Source organism: Caloenas nicobarica, chromosome 5 (genome assembly GCF_036013445.1).
Source record: "Caloenas nicobarica isolate bCalNic1 chromosome 5, bCalNic1.hap1, whole genome shotgun sequence".
Taxonomy (NCBI): domain Eukaryota; kingdom Metazoa; phylum Chordata; class Aves; order Columbiformes; family Columbidae; genus Caloenas; species Caloenas nicobarica.
In genome coordinates this window covers 36,401,494-36,423,434 of record NC_088249.1, presented here as the reverse complement: position 1 = coordinate 36,423,434, position 21,941 = coordinate 36,401,494, and the positions used below count along the sequence as shown (strand labels likewise).

Below are 21,941 nucleotides of genomic sequence, written 5' to 3'. Positions count from 1 at the left end.
AAGGTAATGGAAGCTTAAGTGTAAAGTTACAAAAGAGAGGGGAAAACAGTAAGATACCCCAGCATTTATTACACAGTAAAAGTCTCACAGAGAAGATGCTATATAATGGAACCCCCCAAGTCTAGCTTTTCTACAATAACAGGATTGTATCCTTGGCTGCATTTAAAGCCGTTATTTTTCATGGCATCACTGACATAAACAGAGTCCTGTAAACCATAAGTCTTTAACAGCTTGTCTTACTACCTACATAGCCATTTATTCAAGTATAAAGGTTAAATTAAAAATAAATGAAAGCAACTGATGCATGAGTGCAGTCTGGCAAAAAAACAAGTTCCTAAAGCCTGATGGGGACATTGCTGAAGATGAGAAGGTAACCAAGTGAGTAAACACCAACTGCTGGCTTAGCCTTACTTATGAGAAATCTGTTGCAGCAGGTATCTGGAAGCCTTTACATAGTAAACAGCAAGATTCAGTTTTCTTTCTGTCTCTGTAGCATGATCTGAGATTTCTACAGAGGTCTCTGTCAAAAGACTCATTTTTTAGCCTGATTTCCTAAGAAAAGAAGCCTTATGCAATTACACTGTCTGTTGGTGTTTCTGCCTGTGGGTCCCCTTTCTTCGCCAGAAAAGCATGTTTAAGCCATTGCCCCATTCCATCTAAATTTGTACAAAGGTAACTTCTGTGAAATGCAAAGCCAAATTGATGAAACAGATCCTAATAAAGCTGTCTTTGATAAAATGGCAGGCATGTGCAGACACTGCTTAATATACATAAAGAGAATCCACACAGCAGTGCCACATCAGGACAAGTCCATAGGAAACCAGGCTTCACTTGTTCTGCTGATCACAGAAAAAAAAAATATATATATACACATATAATCACATTAGCTCATCCTTTAACAGGGAGAAGACTAGGGTAAATGATTCAGTGTTCAAAGGAAAATCAATGATAGTGGAATATCAAAGGAGAGAGGTTCTAGTCAAGACTTAAATTGCTGTTAGCAGACAATGAGGAGAGAGCTGCGTGTAGTCCCCACTAGCTCATTACTAACACTATTTGGGGCCCCATCCCAAGCTACAGAAGAAAGCCAAACTCTCGTTTCAACTCCTAATGTGTTTTATCTTCCTCATGTCCATGCTAGTAACCCCATGACTACATATTCAAACAAGTCATTTTGAGCAGGGTTTGTTTTAACAGGGTTGATACCAGGGAGGCAGTAGGAGCACTTCTTTCATCAAAAACTCAGAATGAGATCAGTTTCTATCAACTGTGAAGCCACATCCTAGAGGTGGAGTTTCACACTGTAACAAGACGGATAGAAGGTTTAGCTCCTGTTGAAAAGGCAATTCTGCTTCCCCCTTCTACCTGTAGGCATTATCCTACTGCCTCACTTCTGCAAACACCAGTGCCCATTTGATTCAAGGATTTAAGCAAGCAGAAAGGTAGCACGGCAAAAAACAAATACCTTGAACTAACTTACCATGAGCCAGATCTCAGTGAAACTACATCCAAGTCAAAACATGAATCAGCGGTAATTCACTGCAGGGATCTGCCAGAGTTTGCAGGTTTCACAAAGAACCTGAAAAAAACTGCTGTCAGAGGTGTGAGCTGCCAGATTGATCCCATGAGGATGAGTTATATTAATATTCATCATCATCAACATATTTCTTTATTAATTGCCAACTCTTTCATTGCTCTTGTAGGCACGAAGAGCTAGAACATGGTTCTTTCTTGTCCCTGAAAGGCCTCTTATTAACTTCTTTGTGCACATCTATGGATAACATCACCAGTCTACTGCCACTCGAGCTTGTATGTCAACTGTCAGCTCTGACTGAAACCTCTTTGTAGATCCTAGCACCCAGGGTCCATCTAAATTTTAGAGTTCCTCTATATAGCATCTCTCAGACAGTCCTTTGATCTATCCATGCAACAAAGACCCTTGTTTAGGTCTCTTGCCTCCATATGGAGACTGCCCAAGTACCTCTCCCTCCAGCATTAACCAACACTGCTTGTAACACAACAGCCATAACTGCTGTAAACACCATGATCTGACAACACATTAAAGCTGACTTCAGGCCTCCTATTAATGATCAAATATGCCACAGCCATCAAGTGGAAACCACTAATGCAATTTAACTCATTCTGCCAATTCAAATTTGTTCATAAAAAATGTTGAAGGGTTAATTTTGTACCAGCAGACCTTAAAACCACATCAGGTATTGTCAGTCCTTCCAGAGGCAGCACAAAAACTGTAGCGGGGGCAGAAGCTAACATAAGAGCAGTGCAATAGCAAGGCCACACCTGATCCAGGCTGGGAGAGTGGGCTCTGCACAGCCCTGGAGTTAGCAATTCTGAAACCACAACCCAACACAGTTTATGTAGATCATTACTCTAACCACATCACTTCTGTTTGAAGCATTCTGCTAGTTCCTTCTTCTGTATTGCATCAAACATTATTTACTCATCTTAATTCCCAAGAGCCTCCACAGAAAGTCGCCGCCCTGTTCATTATCTCTCATTTCCTTTCCAGTTGACTCCTCCCCTCTATTGCCCATTGTTGAAATTCCAATCAAAACATTTTGTGCCTTATTTCATGCTGCTTTTGAGACATGGTGGAGACAATAAATAGCCATTAACAGAATAAAGTTGCTCAGGCAGTGCATATAGACCCTGACTTAGGTTGCCCGTGAGTCTGGCCAGGCTCATTCCAGTTTGGTCTGTGCCATTCAGTCTCAGTCCAGCACCCTGCACGCCAACACGGCCAACAGAACAGTAGCTTGATGAAGTCCAATTGGTTTGACTACTGTCCATACCTCACTTTCATTCCAAGCTGCAGAAGGCTCTCATTGAAGTAGAAAAAGATGTTTCTTTGATGGTACTTCAGCATGACTCAGGCCACTAGTGTTTGCGTTTTGAAGAGATTACAGTACTCTGGCATTTTCAAATGAAAATGTTACTGGTATAGGTCATGATAGTTTCCTTAGGTGTTACATATTTCAAAATTAATTCAAACAAAGGAATCATAAAGTGAAAAGAATGCTTACAAACACTTTTTAACCTATATGTTCATGTGTGAGAGTATCGCATTTAGCAGAAAAGGCTGGCAGTCTCCTATTATTTTTCTTTCAAATTCCGACAACATGATCTCTTCTTCCTGACTGCTTACAAATGTGATTTAAAAAGAAAACCAGTTAAATCCTTCCTGAAAATCCTCTGTTTAGGAAATAATTTTATTTCCATTTGTCCATGTAAGGATATAGCTTTCCTAGAGACTGGATCCAGAATATGGAGAAAAAGCAGCAGCGATTTTATTGTGTTGCATTTCAAATGGAAGGATCCTACACCTATTTATTTCAATACAGAAACCAAAGATATGCGACCTGAACAATACTTTAGAAAGAAGAGAAAATGAACCATATGTGCCAAAAGTGACAGCTGCAGTGTTCAAGGCCAGGTTGGATGAGGCTTTGAGTAACTTCATCTAGTGGAAGATGTCCCTGCCCATGGCAGGGGAGTTGGAACTAGAGGATCTTTAAGGTTCCTTCCAACCCAAACCATTCTATGATTCCATAATGTATTTCTGGAAGGCTCTCAGATAATACAATGATGTAACCTGTATGAAAATTATAGAGGAGAGAATGGAATACAAACTGATGCAATCAGCTTAGAGTCTATAGGTAGAAAAATGTAATGCCACTTACCTATGTTGGGAATTCAGATGTGAGCAACAGTTTCTGATATAATTGTAATGGCACAGAATTTCATGGTATGCAAGCAAAAGAGCTATAAAATAAGATTTATACCAGTGCAATTTACCTGTCTCTGAAGCTAATGTAATAAACACAAATCACGACTGACAGGGCCTTTGCATCTCTATACTGAGGTTTGCTAGACATGCAAGGTAGCAATAGCTGGCCATTGACAGCTGTAAGTAGAACAAAACCTTCATATAGCTCAGATGTAGGAGAGATTAAGCATTCTTGGTTTTCATTTCAATATTAACACTGCTAATTATAATTCTAACAGAAAACAGTTAACAGACTGTGTCTGAATATTCCTCTCAAATTATTATTATACCTTTAATTAAGTTCTGATATATTTACCTGTTGATAACACATCTGGAAAAAAATTATATAAAAGTTGAAATGTAAGACATATTCTTACCTTTCTTTTTTTACATTTTCTTACATTCTTTTTATTCTAATTAGAAGTGAAGAGTTTGTTATATGTTAAAAGTAAGGCTATAGTGTTGTCAGCTAAAAAGCATGGGATTTCATGTTCTTTCTATAATCTTAGCCAAGAAGAATCCTGAAGCAATTAACTGACTTTCTATAACAAAATAATTGCAGTTTCTACTGAAAAGCTGTCACTGGAACATAGCAGCAGTCTAACAGTACCCAGTAATGCTGCCACACCACGGTTTATGTCAGGAAGGGCTTTTTTTGTTTGCTTGTTTTAAAGTTTGGAGACTCCTAATTCCCAGCAGGTGCAGTTCCATACAGAGAAGGCCAGGACTGTCAGGCTAATCCTCGCCTTGTGAAAACTACATCTGCCGTAGGTACTGGTGCCAGTTCACCTGCACCTGTGGGGAAATACAGACCTGGAAGATTCAAGCTGCCGGTCTGGGACCACTCACCTTGTGCACTGGGGGCACAGGGTCAGGCTCTGCAAGGTGGGACTGGGGGCTACACGCTGCAGCTGACGGCTGTTGCTCTTTGAACTACACGTCTGTGTCTTACACAGTATCAGGCTTTACATGTGAGGGACAGGGGCCCATGGAAGATGAAAAATATTTTTCCCCACAAACACACAGGTTAGGGTGTCACAAAACAGTGAAGTACAACACAGATCAGTTACACCTGTTTAGCCAGCTGCCTTTTGGTATTTTGTTGGTATTGAAGGGTACGTGGAGAAAATCCAACAGTATTTCTGATGATCTTCTGGGGCCAAGTCCAGAGACGTCTACTCACTCCGTGTGGAGGAGGCAACCCTCCTGTTTTCTGTGCTGCTCAGGTAGGAGCAGGAGAGAGCAAACAAAACCCCAGAGAGCCCTGTAAAAGCTGCCTTAAAGAAAAAAAAAAAAAAATCAATATTCTAAAGACACAACATTTGGAAATCCCACAAAGACCGCTCATCCGTCGCCGCTGTGAACAGCGGGCGCTATTTTTTTTCTCATCCTCCCGCCGTTGGGCTGTCCGCAGGATCCCACAGCGGGCCGGCCGCGGCCCCGGAGAGGTCCCATTCCCTTCCCTTCCCTTCCCCTCGATCGGGGGCGACGCCCGCCCGCGGCAGCACCTGCCCGCCCGCCCACCCCGCCCGGGCCGTTGGCGGCAGCGAGCCCCTCAGGCGGGCCGGGCGGCCCTTCAAGCGACGCACCGCGGCCGCGAGCAGCGGCGGGAAACGTCCTCCCGGAGATCGTCGGAGTTGGGAGATTCACCCGTCCCCGCCGCGCCGTTACAGGCGCGAGTTAAAAAGCGGCGGCGCGACGTTAGAGCCGGGCCGGGAGCGGCGGGGAGGCGCGGGCTGCAGCTGAGGATCAGCTGCTGAGGAGAGCGGGGAGGAGCCAGCGGGATCAGGAAGCGGCGGAGTGTCTAACACCTCTCTGCCATGGCTGGCTAAAGAAAAATCATCATAACCATAACAAGGGGGGAAGCGGGGGAGGGGAGGCGGCGGCGGCGGGGGAAGGAGCGGCGGGGAGCGGCGCAGGCGGCAGCATGAAGAGGAGAGGCGGCCGGGGGGACAGCATGCGGTCGGTGGTGGGGTTCCTGTCCCAGCGGGGCTTGGAGGGGGACCCCCTGCTCACCCAGGACTTCCAGCGGAGACGCCTGCGGGGCTGCAGGAACCTCTACAAGAAGGACCTCCTGGGCCACTTCGGCTGTGTCAATGCCATCGAATTCTCCAACAATGGAGGCCAGTGGCTGGTCTCAGGTAAAGCGAACGCTCCCCGTCCCTCGCCCCCTCCCCAAAAGGCATCTTCCTCCTCCTCGGCCGCCTCCCCCCCCCGGCCCGGGGGGAGGGGAGCCGCGGCGGCGCTCAGAGTCATTTCTCAAACCTACTGGTGCCCGGGAATAATGTTTCCCAAGTAGAGATCTAAAATGGTTGACAGGTTTTAAATTCTACTATTATGGGGAGGGGCGGGAGAGCCCTCGACAAAAGTTTTTAGCAGAGTGTTTTCAGGGCGCCGGGGGTGGAAGCTGGGGGTGCCCCTTTATTTGCTGGCTCGCCTGTTTTGCTCCTTAAAAGGCGATTTTATTATTTTGGGGGGGACGACGACGGAGGGGAAACAAACCCGCGGCGTGCATTGTGGGCGCCGGGTGACATTTGTCAGCGCCGTGCCCCGGCCCGGCTCCCCTGGGGACGGGCGGGGGTCAGCGGTCGCTGCCGGGGGCGAGCGGCGGGCCGGAGTTCGGAGCGGCGGGGGGGACTGATGTCCCGCTCGGGGAACTGGATGGGTTTAATTTAGGGACTGGTCACTTTGGGACCACCCCCTCCCATCTTTTTTTTGGAGGAGCGGAGTAGGGTTTTGTTTCGTTCCTCCTTCCTCCCCTTGCAGGGCGCGTTTGGGGAGGGGGGGTGTTAGATGTTTTTTGGGTTCAGGCCTCCCCTGTTGCTTGCCCGGGGCTGAGGGAACCGTGCGGGTGGGGGGATGCTGTCAGGTAGGAGGGAGGTGCGGGCTTGACATTAGCTGCGACACCGAGTACGGGGAAAGGCTCTGCACCCCCTTTCTCCCCACCGGGGAGGGGCTGCGGAGCTCGGCGGCCGGCTGCCCACCTCCCCCCACCCCAGCAGCGCTTGGCGCAGGTGCCTCTTCCTCCCTCCCCGCCTCCGGGCTCGGAGGGGCGGCGGGGGAAGGAGGCAACTTCAGGCCGGGGCCTGACCGGGCGCTGCAGGCCGCGCTCTCCTCGGGCGGCTCTTAGCGACAGGCCGGGGAATCGAGGGCCTATCCCGCCCGCGGCGGGGCACGGCACGGCGCGGCGCCCCGAGGGCTCGGGCCTTGAGGGGCCGCGGCACTTCTCTCCCGCCGAGCCGGGGGACCCTGCGCCTCGCTGCAAGGGGGCAGAGCCCTTCGGGGCGACGGGGAGGGGGCTGCCAGCCCGGGAGGGGCTGCCCCTGCCGCGCCGCCCCCGGGACAGCCTGGCCGCTGAGCGCGGTGTCCATTGCAAGCCGCGGGCGAGGGGCGTCGTGTCCCGGCCGCCCCACGCCCTTGGGGGAAGCGGGCAGGGGGGAACGGCTCCCCTTTCCTTCCCCTGCCCTCCCACGGGCTGGAGCTGCCGACAACTCCCTCCTCTGGGGCCGCTCTACAGCGCGGAGAGCCCGTTCCCTGTCGTGTGGGGCAACGGCCCTCGGGGGTATTGTAGGGCTCCTTGGCGTAAGGCCGTAGCAGCTTTGTTGAGAGGGGTCTGGGGGGTAACGGCCTGGTTACCAGCCGGGGTGGAGGAGGGGCGAGGAGGTCTCGGTTTTGCCTGGCTGCCCTCTGGTGGGCTTTAAGTAGCGACAGGGGCTACTGAGGAAGGTGATTGGGGGCCATGGCTGAGCGGGCTGCCTGCTGCCTTGGTGTGCTGGCTGGCTGGGCAGGGGCGGGCTCTGTCGCACAAAGGTATCAGTAATAACTCCGGGCATAACACAGGGACTCAGTAGAAAGTTATTATGACTGTTTGGTTACCTTTAAGCAAGGGCAGAATAAAAACACCTTATAAACATAAAATAGAAGCTGATACACTGAGACCTATCTAAATTTATCATTCTTATTGGAAGAAACTTAGAAGCGTAAATCCAGTGATCTCTGAAATAAGTGTCCATGAAGGATCCTAAAGTTACTGTCTCTTGTCTATATGCACATGCAGTTAAGGTATGCACCCATTTACCTTCTGAATATATATGTATTTATGCACACACATGTATGTATATGCATGTATATGTGTTGGGAGGAAATGCTGATTCATCTGTTCTAAAGCTCCCAAATGTCAGCATACCGGTTTGTACTGGTCCTTCTCCAGTAAGGAGAACTATGTACTTCTAGCTATAAAGTGCTACAGAGAGCTTAGGTGCATCTGTTGTTGCTTGTTTATTTTCCATAATAAGTGATGGAAACAGTCTCAGTATTTTCTATTCTTGCTCAAGAAAGCCTCAGGAGACACTTCAGGTCTTGTCATATCGTCAATGGCACTTACCTATGTTGACATCTGTTCTTTAGGTAGAAGCATTGAAAGTTGAGGGTTGGAAGGGACTTTTTAAGAATTGATTTTGTTCAAACTGCCTGAGTCAAGGTAGATGCAGTGAGAGAATGGAGACAGATTTCCTGTCAAGTGGATGTCTAAAAAAACATAGATAAAAGGAACACTTTCAAACCATGTCCAGTTTTCATTTTCCTAACTTGTCATAAAGCTCCAGAATATTTAAAGGGGGTAAATTTGTGCTCTGTATGTAGGAGATAAATGATACTAGATTTCTACTCGCCTAAATGTCATGAAATGACTAGGAAGCAAGTATAATTAAAAAAAAAAAAAGGTGGAGGTGGCAAGAGGATGCTGAAGTTACATGTGTTAGCGGTGCATAAGTTTGGGGTAATTAGGAGCAGACTACCTTAAATCTGACCTTGTATTGATGCCCTCAGAAAATGAAGAGCTCTAATTATGGTAACTGTTTTTAACGAAGTTTTGCATTATCTATGACCATAAGCTCTAGAATGCTTTATGTGACACAGTAACAGCAAGCAGATGCTTTGTTCTTCAGTCAAGAATAAGAAATTAAAAGGCAAAAGATTTATGTATGCTCTGTTTAATTTCCTGCCATTATAAGCCCAGGCTTCATTAAAATTACACTCAGAACACACCTCTTTTAAGGTCATACTAATGTTGAAACTCTGAGAAATAGCAAAAGCAGGAAACAACAGTGAGAAGGAGAGCTCAGACAAAAGATAAAGGAAGGGTACAAGCCGCCTCTATTCTAAAGTTTTCTAGAAGAGTTGCTTCAGAAGACTTCCAAATGCAGATAAAGCCTTAGAATAGATGGCATGTGGGTCTCCTCTCTCAAAATAGTCAGTGTGCTGAGGTAAGGACGAGATGTTAGATGCTTCCATCTGTGCATATAGCAGCTAAGAAAGTTAACGGCGACATTGGAGTGTGTGAAAAGGGAGAGTGCAAGCAGTCTTCTCAGTTGTTCAGTTTTAAGTAATATGTATATTCTTAACCAAGAGAACTCTGCTTCAGCTAATTGACTTGTTAACAACTTAAACATTGCTAAAGCTGTTTTAAGTACAGCTGAGACAGTGCATTTGTAGTGGCTATACTGATGCCATTCAAATGATAACCTGCATCCAAATTAGTGCTGTTCACATCAGTATTGACTGGAATGCTTTTCTGGGGTATTTGTCCCGCTATTTTTTGGGGGGAGGGCGGGAATGTATCTCCCAGAAGCAAGTCTGTAAGGCTAATGATTACTGTTTCAGTAAACATTTCAAACTGCTTTATATTACAGTTCCAGATAGTTTTCCTGTTAGGATTTTGGAGAGAACTTCAGTGTAGACAAGCCTCAGCAGGCCATTTTAAAGCATGTTTGAAACATTTTTGTGTGTTAAATTCTTTAAACCTTGCATTGGAGATTACACATTTAATAGTAATTAATTTTGTTCCTAACCACGTTTTCAAGTAAAAAAGTTGAGGTCAACAAGTTGGGTTGGGGGCCAGTCTGTAGGATTTTGCTGTGCCTGTGTAGAACTCAACAGTGTCACTTTAGCAAGGAAGAGAGAGACGCTAATGTGTTGGGGCAGGAGTACTAGAAGAAGGGACAGGCATAAGGACAAAAATTAAAGGAAATTGAGAAGAATGCAAGGAGGCCGTAGATACTGATGAGAAGATGCAATGTGACAAGTAGAAAAGACCTGTCTGTAGAACAACATAAGGAAAGAGGAAAGCTTAACATGTAAGAAATGTGTAAGCGGGTTGAAATTTGTTAAAACTAGTTGCTGGGTGGAGTTGAAAGATTTCATTGGACAAAATATGTCTTTGGAACACTTTTTATCCTAGATGACAGAATTAAATTAACCATGCAATGATATGCGACTAACTTCTTCCCTCAGATATGCCAACCATCTCCTTCTGCAATTTAACTTCTTAAAAATCATCTTTACTTCGTCTATGTAATAGGCTTTCTTTCTCCCATCCTCAGGTTTGGTGGATATGTTTTCCTGTTTGTTTATCTGGCTGTCATTTTTCATGCCGGCTATCTCTTAAAAACATGAGTATCTTTATCAGAACCTCCCACTTTTTTTCCCTACTTCAAACTGCACTTTCAAGATAACTTCTGGGAAGTACTGCGATCTCAGGCTTACTTAATCCATACATATGTTCTTTTTCTCTCAGCTTCTTTTTCCTTTACCAGATAATGCAAAAATTAGTAGCTCTTCTATGATTGTAAATTTGTAGGGATGCAAGAAAGTACTGGAAAGTCATCCGTCACTTGGTTGCCATATAAATCTGAAGGATATGAGCCTAATACAGGAGAATGAGGTGACTTTAGCAAAGGTAGTGGAATATTACTTCTGAAGAAAGGGGATTGAGTATCAAGTATGTTTTAAAGAGGGACGGTCTTGATCTTAGTCTCCTTGTATGAAGCAGAATTCTGTGTGAGGAGGGATCTTAGGTCTAGTTACTACATGATGTTTTCATTAATGGCTGAGAAATTATAAAATTTAAACATGATACCAGCAAAGGCAGCAATAATTTGAGAGGATAGGAGTTGAATTTAAAGTTAATTAAGAGACATTACCTGGAAAAACAATGTCATGTACTTTGATAGGGACAAGTGCAAACTACAGCATGTGAATAAAAATAGTCAAATCTACAAATACGTTATGGAGACTAGACCATAGTCATGTAGAAGAGGATCCAAATGTGATAGTAGATCACAACATAAGTATCATCAGACTTGATAAAGCATGTGAAATAATCCTGCTTTATTTGGTGCTGTTGCAACATCGGATGGAGCTCTGTGCTCAATTTTGGGCTCTGTAGTTTAAGAAAATCGTGGCCAAACTAGAGAAAGTTCAGAAGAGGGTATGAGAATGATCAGATGTCTAGAAAAATGAGGCTGAAAGGGGTCCACGTAGTCTACAGACAGAAAAGCCAAGTAGAGGTGCAAGTCTTAAGATGCATGAAAGTGTTTTTAATTATTATTACATGAAGTTGTGAACTCTTCTCTGTACACTGGCCATAGAACAAAGAAGTGGTCTTAAATTATAGGAAGAAATATTTTAAGATGTTATTTGATCTTACACTTCCCTTTCATCCTGCAGTTCATTCGCTTACTTTTCTTGTCCATTGGTTATCATATGGCACTTCTATAGCTTAAAGTCATAAACTGGTGTGATGGAAGCATGTGAACAGGGGGAAGGAATAGGGAGGGAGAGGTTGTTTGTCTGATGGTTGATTTCCTGTCAGGTCAGCTTCTTTAAGGTAGTCACCCTCTGGCTGCATCACCATTGAATTCAATGGGAGGGAAAATAGCAGGAGCACATGGCAAGGGAGAGTGGGATTATATGTGTCAAACTGCACCCTCAGGCTAGATATTAGGATAATCTGCCTAATGGCAAGGATAATGAAGCACTGAAATATGCTGCCTAAAGGAGGGTGTGAAATCTACCTCGGTGGTGGTTTTTTTTTAAGAACAAACGAGACACACATCTATTGGGAGTCATTCCGACACAGTCTGTCCCTTTGCCCATGGCTGGGGTTAACTAAGTGATCAACTTCTTGAAATACCGTCTGATCCCACATTCTGTGATTTATGAAACTTCTTGAATAGATACAAGCAATGAGATTAATATTTTATGTTATGATTTAGAAGTGTTGCCTTGGTATATGGGAGATAAAGAGGAGTAGTTGTCTTGAGCTTTGTCCGCAATCAGCAAGGTTAATGCACTTTAAAACTGCAGTTTTTAAGTCCTGGCTGCTATGATGTTGAAGTGCTTCTGTTAGTACACAAGAGCTCAAGTGTGTTTCATGAGCTATGCAGATACTGTTGAGACTAGATTTGCTTTTGGCAAGGCTATGTTCTGGCCCCCTTTGAACCATTTTAGGACTAATAAGAGCAGCCCTGGACTACAGATAGACTACTGTTACTCTGAGGTAGACTCTTCTTCCAAATTTAATTGTGTAAAAATTTAGTGATTACCTATTTAGAAGATAACTAGATTAGGAAATGTTTTTTGTAAGAACTAGTCCAAAAGCAGGGCAAAACTAGAATGCTTTGGTTTAGGAACTGTGGAGGCAGTGAACTCTTTATGCTGAAATATATGCCATGCTGAGTCATTTGTGACCTGTTCAGTTACCTAGAATAGGCATATTCAACCTATAGTGTTTGTCTATGCTCCTTGGAAAAAAAAAAAAGCCAAATCAAAACAAATAACTTTTTTGGGGGAGCCCTTTCTGCTCTGCCCACCCGCCTTCTAAATCATGGGGTAAGCAGTGTGCACAAACCATTCTGAAGCAGGCAAACTGTGAAGAAGACAAGGCACTTTTAATATTTCTGAGAGGTCCACTTTGGGTCCACATGAGCTAGAAGATTGTCAAGGGTGAACACAAAATGCGTGTCTACTTAAGAATCTATTTCAGGATAACTATCTCAAGAGTTGAAATGCAAGCTTCTCTTGTCTATCTTCTGCATAGAATTCCTTAATCCTGCCTGTGTCTCTCATCAACATTAGTCAGAAGGCCCAAAGCATTAACAAAGTATTCCAGTAAATTAGGGCAGGAAAGAAACATGTGTCTTATGTATTTTCTGTCCATGTGTCCTTGTTTAAAAAAAAAAAAAAAAAAGAAATGGAATATTGCTCTTCTCTACATCAAGAGTAACATGGGAAGGCAATACAATTCCAGTACCTCTGACCACAAATACTTCTTTGGTCTGACCTCTTTTCCCCTCTTGCTTTGATTTTGAATGTAGAAGCAGGTTTGACCCATAATGAGCCCTGAAGTACTTGACTAATTGTTGTGGTTTAACCCCAGCCAGCAACTAAGCACCACACGGTTTGCTCACTCACCCCCCTGGTGGGGTGGGGGAGAGAATCAGAACAGTAAAAGTGAGGGAATTCATGGGCTGAGATAAAGACAGTTTAATAGGTCAAGCAAAAGCCACATGCACAAGTGAAGCAAATCAAGGAATTCATTTGCTGCTTCCCATGGGCAGGTGGGTGTTCAGCCACCCCCAGGAAAGCTGAGCTCCATCACACCTAGTGGTTACTTGGGAAGACAAGCATCATCACTCCAAACATCCTCTTCTTCCTCCTCCTTCCCCCAATTTTATGTACTGAGCATGTCGTCATATGGTATGGAACATCCCCTTGGTCTGTCTGGATCAGCTGTCCTGGTTGCGCTCCCTCATGACTACTTGTATATCTGTAGCCTTCTTGCTGAAAAGTCCTTGACTTGGTATAGACGTTGCTTGGCAACAACCAAACCGCCAGTGTATTATCAACATTCTTCTCATACTAAATCCAAAACACAGCGCTATACCAGGTCCTAGGGAGAAAATTAACTCTGTCTCAGCCAAACCAGGACACTAACTAAATCTTTAAAAACATGGTTCCTTTGTGAAAAGAAACTGTAGAATGGCACTGTATGATTCTTAGCTGGGTGACACAAACTTTTGCTGTTCAAATTGTCAGTCATGCAGTCTTAAACAGAATCAGCAAAATGAGATGAAACTGAAGCTATTTCCACTTTGTAGATGTTAAACTTATTACTTCTGACACACTATCTGAAAAATTACAGATTAAAGACTTTATATGGGGCTTTAATTTCTAGAAAATCCACATGTGGAGCCCTGGTGGCTAAGGTATTTTCAAATGAGGCCATATATCCAGGTTTCCCAGATGTGTGGTGCTGTTGCTGTATGCTCTGTGTCATGTCAAGAACATACCCTTGCCATACACAGTTGTTATCTTTTGGGGAGCACTGTGGAGTTATCACAAGTTTGTGCAGTGGGTCCAGTGCTTTTTGAAAAGTGTTGAGTGGCTTCTGTTTCACATGATGTAGAACTGGTGTATGTGCACAATAGATCCACCGTAATTTGAAAGCATCTTAATCTGTATTCACTCATCAGCTGTACAGAAAAAAACACTACAGGTCTGGAGTTTCCTGTAATTCTCAGACTTGTAACTTATGTTGCATAATTTGTATGCAATTTGTGTCTGATGAATCATTGTTCCTTTCTACAGAGTGTAAAAGCTCTGTATGTTCACATTTTCTTGCTCTCTCCCTGTATATCTGTCCATACATGTGTGCCTCCATCCTTTCTTCCCTCTAAGAGTCAGGTTTTGGTGGCGGAGATTGCGTTTGCTGGTCTGCACCTCTGCTGGTTTCAGTCATATAACACTTGCCTTTTCTTGCATATATTTGCCTGTGACTTAACCCTTCTTATTTTCTTGTATGAGGATGTAGAGATTGGTAAAGTGTCTTTCTGCCAGAAATCCTCCTCTGTGACTGGACACATTGGTAAGGCTTTTTCTTTCTGGTGGAACTGGCCTTCAGTCAGAAGTATGTCTGGAATAGCTGAATTGGAGTTAGAAGGGAACACACTTCCAAACCAGTTAACATTAACATTTTATAAAACATTTCTGTCTCAGTGGGGTATGAGAGGAATGAAACTGAGGCATGAAACAGGTGTAGAAGTTCTCAAAGCCAAGTATGTGCAAGACAATACATAGATGGAGAAGGGACAGAACTGTATGAGTGTGGAGAGCATCCTCAACTGTGGAACATGTGCCACCACAAAGGCAAACATAGTTCTCAGGTTGCTGTAGTGTTGGATACACAATAGTGGGGCCCTTTGTCTTATGGAGATCTCAGTGTCTGGGAAGAGAGAGACCTGTGGATTCAGTAGGAAGAATTGTTTCTAAGCTGGAGACAGAAGAAGCAGGCATTAAGGTATAGGAACTTATAAAAAAAGAAGGTAGTAGCAACTTCTAACACTGTCACAGACTTTTCTGCACGGATTGCAGTTTATCCTGCTCCTACCATACTGTATGTGTGCTGGAAACCACAGTCATGTTTGTTGTCTTGGGTTGTCTTCATTATTGTTGTTCGTATCTGGACTAGGTGGGTAGTAGAAATTAATATGAGTTTGCTGTTAAAAGTGAGACACCTAGATGCCAGTGCTATCAGACAGGAGGATGTATAGACTTACTGCAGTGGTTTTGCAAATTGATTTGCTATGGTAACAATTAACAATAGCATGTTTTGCCCTGAAATGTGTCTACAGAGGTCTTGAAAGACAACAGATGTGGTCTGATAGGAGCAATGTTGGTGTTCACCAGACTTAAGTGTTACTTAAATTGTTTGTTAGCTAGTGATAACATTGAGACCTGGCTTTTGGCAGCTTCGGAAAGTAACCACTTTAAGTGTCACAATCACTTCTTGATTTTAGACTAACGTGGTCATACGCTTCAGCAGTCGTATTTCTATGTCTCCTTGTTACTAGCTCATCAGCAAGCACTAGGGTGCACATGTGACTTTCTCTCCTATTTCTAGACAAAAAGGAATCTAAGCTCCTATCAGTTTAGTTGACCATACATTACTGCGGGTTTTTCTGGACTCATCACATTTGACTGTTATTCCCAGAAGTTATCAAATGCATCACAAATCTTTTTATCGTGTATTCTTGTTTGCTCCATAAAGTATAAAATCAGGAGGAGGAATGTGCAATTAGTTTCATGAGCATGGTTAAGCATAACATGCAGCTGTACTGTCTATCAAAGTGATTGTCATAAAATCTGTTAGGAGACTTAAAGGCTGAGAGACTGTTAACTTAAAGGATGTTTGACATAACTTAGTTCCATGGGAAAACTTCTTAATAGCATCATATGATGTGAAAAGTTTTAAGAAATCTGATTAACAGTAGTCATGCATTCTATTTATGAATTTACCTCTTCTTGAAGTAAACCACAGACCAATTAATTTCAGTTTTCTTTTATCTCTGTTTCATGCCTTTTTCCTTCTGGATAGCAGCTCAGAAGGTGCTGAGTTTATACTTTTGATTGTGCAAAGAAGCAGTAAAATGTTTTAACTGAAATCAGCATGTTCCTAGTGGTACTTTTGACTTGTGATGCCATTCTCTTTTGTTTGTTATTAAAGACAGATCCCAAAAGTATTTTGAGTCTGACTTCAAGATGCTTTATTCAGATTTTTATAGGCATCCAAACCTGATGTTGAGAGTGCTGTCCAACACAATAGTATCTTGAATTTTTTTCCTCTTCCTAATAAACAATAGTTTAATGCAAATGAAGCATGAACAGTCTAATATTTGTTTTATATCTGACTGTTTACCAGACAGAGAAGGAAGGCCCTTCAGTCTATTTGTGCATAGAGCTCTGAACTGAGAACTGCACCTAGGCAAGTAATTAGAGGAAATACAGCAAGCTGTAAAGCAAGAGAGAGTTGAATTTCTTTTCCCCAGTTATTCTCTTTGTCAGGAGTTCACCTCAGAAATGTCTGTCTTAACCTTTATAGATCTGGAAGCATTCCATAACTGTACAAGCTGAAGACTTTTGAATGCTTCAGTAAAATCTTTTTATGGCCACATGTCAGTCCTGTAGCAAACCTATGCTTTGAAGGCTTTGCAAAGACTGCTAGAGGAGATACAGTTGTCAGTGGAAGACGAAAAAGAGTTCCTGTTTCATGAATAACATAAGTGACGCTGGCAACAAGGACCTGATGTAGAAGCATTTTGCCAACATGCATATGTTAATTTGGCATATAATTCATCTACAGCCTGCTACAGTATTTTACATACCAGTAAAATTCTGAGTCTTCAGGTTGCTGTAGGTTGTCACTGTGTGTTAGCAGAATGGCAGCTGTTTAATCCGTACTTTTCCTGCTGATTACTCTGTTGCCATTAATATTAATTGAATACCAGACTGCATGACATCTTAATGTAAATGCATGTCTATATATCCGAACCCTTGTGAGGTATAATTTTTTTAATGCTAATTAGGGTTTCAGCAAAGCCTTTTATGAATAACCGCAGAGTTGAATAACTTGTCTGTCGTCAGTGTACACATGGCTCAGACAGTAATGCATGTTTCTTTCCTTTCTTCTAGGAGGGGATGACCGCCGGGTCTTACTTTGGCATATGGAAGAAGCCATCCACTCAAGAGTCAAACCAGTTCAGCTGAAAGGGGAGCATCACTCTAATATCTTCTGCCTTGCTTTCAACAGTGGCAATACAAAAGTGTTCTCTGGAGGTAAGGAAGGAAAAGAGCACCCTGGTTTCACAGGAGTTTGAACTGTAAATGTCCTAGAGTAGAAGCCATGAGCAAGATCCTGCCTCACATGAAAGCTCTTTTCCATAGTCCCCTAAGGATCTGAAAGGTGTCATCAATCGGCAGCTGAAGGTTCTTTGAGAACAGGGAATTCTTTAGGTAGAACAACATTTTCAGTTTTGTCATGCTTCTCCTTTTCCCAAACCCTGGTGTAAGTGCATTGTGTCTTGAGCTATCATGAGAATCCTGTATCCAATCTGAAACTACTTGTGCTACAGACTGTGGAACATGGTTTTTATTATTCACTCTTACCTATAGTGAGAGCAAACCCTGCATCCTCTCTGGTGCTCAAGCCTGATGCTTGAAAATCTCTGCTACTACTGGTTGATTTTAATGCACCCTTAAATGGCTAATGAAGGGCTGTGCCATCTATTGATAGATCACTTCTCAGACCTCATTTCAGTTCTCACTAGATAAGTGTCTGCCCTTTAGAACCATTGGCACATTGGGCTCTAACTGGCCTTGATATTCTTCATCTTTTTCTAATATAAATCCACTTTCTAACAAAGTTTAATTCAGTCTTAAAACTAATATAAGGCAAGTGGACATATACTTGTTATGGGATAATAATCCCTAGTATTTAGGTTCATTTCACCACTTGATTTTTGAAGTGTTGAGGCAGGGAGGAAAATTGAATTGAGGAGAAAAAGGCACAAGACTGTCAAAATGCAGTCAGTGTCATTCTCTGCTGTACTTCATTTCCTCTCTCTGATGTGCTAATGGAATGGACAGGAATTTGTATCTTTCATCAGTATGTCCATTAACATACAGTTAGACTTGTTTTAGGATATTATGAAACTACTTGGTCAGAGCCCTTCATTACCTTTTTGAACCAAGATTTGTGAACTGCAAATCAATGCTATAAATTAAGTCTAAGTGCACGTGAATGGTAGAAGCTTCCCATCCTTCAACTCTTGTGTCAAAAACTATAACAACCCTTAGAATAAAAGGCATGAAAAAGCTTAAGATGGTGTCAAGTTTTAAGGATGTAAGGATTCACAGATAACTTCTTAGGTGGAGAAAACCTTAAAAATGTCAAATAGTGATGCCTGTCTTCTGATTCTGGGGACTGCTGTTTATTCTGTGAGAAAGACAGCAGTCCACACTGTCTTTAAATGAATGTATCTGCATGAGTGAGTCCGAAGAAATTTTGGGCCGGAGTCTGTTTTATTTTCATTTGAATTCTGACAAATGGAACCTTACATGAATATTCAAGGAATGAACTGTGCCAAATCTTGCCAGAGCAGCTGTAATGAGATTTTCACATTTCCAACTCAACCCTCTGCCCATTGGGTGCTGCTGTCAGAGGCATAGATTTCACAGGAAGGGCAGCTGAGTGGTTTGACTGTACCTTGCCACTGCAGTTAACACCTGCAGTTAAAGATTTATGTCATTGTTTATGGTGGACTTTTGCAAAGATGCCAGGTTAGATGTGCTGTGACAGCTGATGCACAGACAAACTGGCCGTTCTCATCTCTTTTTCCTCCTTCAGTTTGCATAAACATGCTGTGCCTCTGCCAGAAATTATTTCCATTGGAGGAGTCAGGAACTCTTTCAGCTGCTCCACCAAGATTCACAGAGCTCGTCTGCAAGGGCTGTGAGTCTGACTCTTGGATCCCTTGTAAAGAGTCATTTTGCTGCATGGCCTAGATGTACCATCTGTTTTATCTCCGTTGGTAAAATGGGACTAACTATATTTATTCACTCAACAATGTTCTGGGAGATTCTTAAAAGGTCTGAAAGAATTGTGGGTCCTGAGATCTATTGGTCATCATCCCCCTCAGTACTGAAGTTGGAGTTGTATTCAAATCACTGAAGTCAGAATACTCAAAAAACCCCTAAGCATTAGAGGATGGAAACAAGCACAAGGCACACAGAACTCAATTCATTCTGTAAATAAAGCTGCCAGTAACTGATGACTTAGAATCTGATGACCTTTCCCTAAAGCAGCTCTTGATAGCAGAGGAAAAAGGATTTTCCATGTCAGTAGAAACCGAATTGCATCCAAGGAACTTCAAAGCTCTTTGCACCACATGTAGCCATTACAAAAACAGAAGGAAGGAACTGAGTGGACAGTGTTTTACATGTAATCTCTGGACAAAAAACTGTCTCAAGATACCAAAGAAGTTCCCATCCCTGAAGAATACTGTTGCCATTCTTTGTCCACACACTGAGAGTAGCGCAGCATTTGAAATGAAAGATCCCCTCTTGGTAAACAGTATGGACTCTTTTTTTTTTTTTTTCATTGACTGTTACATAGTTGAAAAGCTGAAATAAACCTACAGGGAACTGAATTTGTTTCCGTTGAGGCCTGATGTGACAGATAGGGGGTTTAAGCCACCTTAACTGTGCAGCCCTGTATGTGCTCTGCAGCATTTCATCCTCACAGGTATAATTGAAGAGAATGGCAAAGACTTATTGTCTTTCTGATTGTTGTAACTGCAGTTATCCACATGAGAGATTATAAATGGGAGACTTGTGTATACAATTACAACCCAGTTATTCTCAATGAAAAATGAATTCTCCTGTGTTAAACATTGTTAAGTGAGAACCCTACTGGGCTGAACAGCAGTGACGTTTTGTGCAGGGATGAATCCTTAGCAGAAGTAACCAAGCAGTTTGTGGTTAGATTTTTGTCACCACCTTCTCCTACACGCAAATCAGAGAGAAGCAGTGGTTTTTCCACACACCTTCTTCTTTTGTTCATTCTTTCACATTTTGGAGCTTGCAATGGAAGGAAAGGTTGATCCCATGATGATTAGAGGCCTAAAGCCAGGCATCTAGAATGATTCTTGTGTTCATACTGTATGGAGAGTGAAGAGCAGCAGTGTCTGCTGGAGGAAATTTTGTCACTGGAGAAACTAGGCTACATCTTTCACTGGTGAAATACATAGGCACTAGAGCAGTTTTACTAGGTATAAACCTTGCCCGTAATGTTTCCATTGCAATTAATGATCAAAGGATGCGTAGACATAAGTGGCTTGTTTATTGTAGCATGGAAACAATGAGCTACTGCAGTAATCTAAGGCTGGCACGATTGAACTAGGAGTCTGTGCAAAGAGCAAGTGGATGTAGAAAATTCTCACACCTCATTAGTCAAAGAGAAACTTTCTTCTCTTTCTTCTGTTGGGACAGAATGTGCATGGGATAAATGAAAACTGAGACATTTGAACACTTCAGAATCATAACATGAAATCTTGCTCCTTCTGAACCCCTGGCTTTGGTGTACATTAGGAAAGCTTCACAACTTGACATTGCAACTACAAAGACATACTGAGCATAAAAATATGACTTTGTGGGCCTTCTGGTTTTTGTTTTGTTTTTTATTCTGAATTAAATGTAAGTGTGTCTCCTTAAATATTTCTAAAGTGGAGGTGTCCGATTAGATAAACTAATATTCAGTGCAGAGACTAAAAATATTCCGTTGTTATAGCTTGAAAAACACTGCATGAGCCAGTGTGACCCTCTTTGTCTGCATGCATGTGGTTAGTTTCCATTGTATTCAATGGATGTGATCAAAGAAAAGTGACATGATTGTCTCATTACTTGGTTTGGTTTTTGTTAATACAAAAGAAATTATACTGGCCGTCAAGTTCATGCCTTTTCAATGGTTGCAAAACCCTGAATGCTGACAGTGTGAACTGGTGGCATTTGAGCTGGGTGCCCAGTGTGTTTTGCTCCTAGTATCTCTTTGTCTTCCATTATCTTTTTATTGAAATCCTCTGAGCAGGAAGAAAGGTGTCCTTGCCTGAGAGTTAAAAGTGTTCTGCAGCTTAATATAATGCACTTCTCTTACTGCCAATGTCCTAAAACTTGAGTTCAAACTGAATGAAGAATTATCAGTAACACAATTAAGTAGAATTATTTCTTGAGCAGTAACAGATGGAATGGATTGGTGCATTTGATCATGACTGGAAATGTCACATGGAGCCTTTCACATAACTGAGCTGACCACTTGGCAACTGAACTGATCTCTCTGTTCCAGTTTTGTTTTCAAAATAGAAAATAAATTTTTTAAAATTATTGGGTTTTATGCTTTTTAACCACTGGAACCTGATGTTAAGTGTTTATATTTCTCTTTATAGGCAATGATGAGCAAGTTATACTCCATGATGTTGAAAGGTAAATACACAATTTATGTTTCCTCTGCTTCAAGCGCTCCCTTACTGTCAACTAACTGGAGACACTTTGTTTTAAATTAATGGTCTGAGAGAAGAGCACAGTGTTTTAATCCTGACACATGCTTTTTATTTATCTAAATTCGTATCTGGAGTGAAGTATTCCCCATCACTGTATTTTTTTTAAGCACTTGGGTTCTGCATCGTTTCGACCTTGGGGAAGAGATTGGTTATTAAATACATATGCTGTCCTACAGGAAGCATAGTAGGTTCTGAGTAGATTCAGGGCCAGATTATTGTGGCACATATACAAGTATTGTGGCACATACGGGCTTTTTGGTGTTTGTTTGGTTTTTGTTTGTTTGTCTGAGGTTTTTGTTTTGTTGGGGTTTTGTTTGTTTGTGTTTTTTTCTGTTTGTTTGGTGTGTGTGTGTGGGGGGGTGTTGTTGTTTTGTTTTGTTTTGTTTTTTTCCAAAATGCTCACCTGACTTGTATTTAAGATAGCT

General features: G+C 42.6%; 1 protein-coding gene across 1 annotated transcript in view; it reads left to right on the top strand.

Moving 5' to 3' along the window:
- The first annotated feature begins 5,714 nt into the window (after window positions 1–5,714).
- DCAF5 (DDB1 and CUL4 associated factor 5) overlaps window positions 5,715–21,941 on the top strand; it is a 74,633-nt gene continuing 58,406 nt past the window's right edge. The window contains exons 1-3 of the mRNA XM_065635799.1: window positions 5,715–5,928; window positions 17,096–17,239; window positions 21,403–21,439. Of these exons, the coding sequence (XP_065491871.1) occupies window positions 5,715–5,928; window positions 17,096–17,239; window positions 21,403–21,439 (395 nt within the window). The remainder of the gene's footprint in view (window positions 5,929–17,095; window positions 17,240–21,402; window positions 21,440–21,941) is intronic.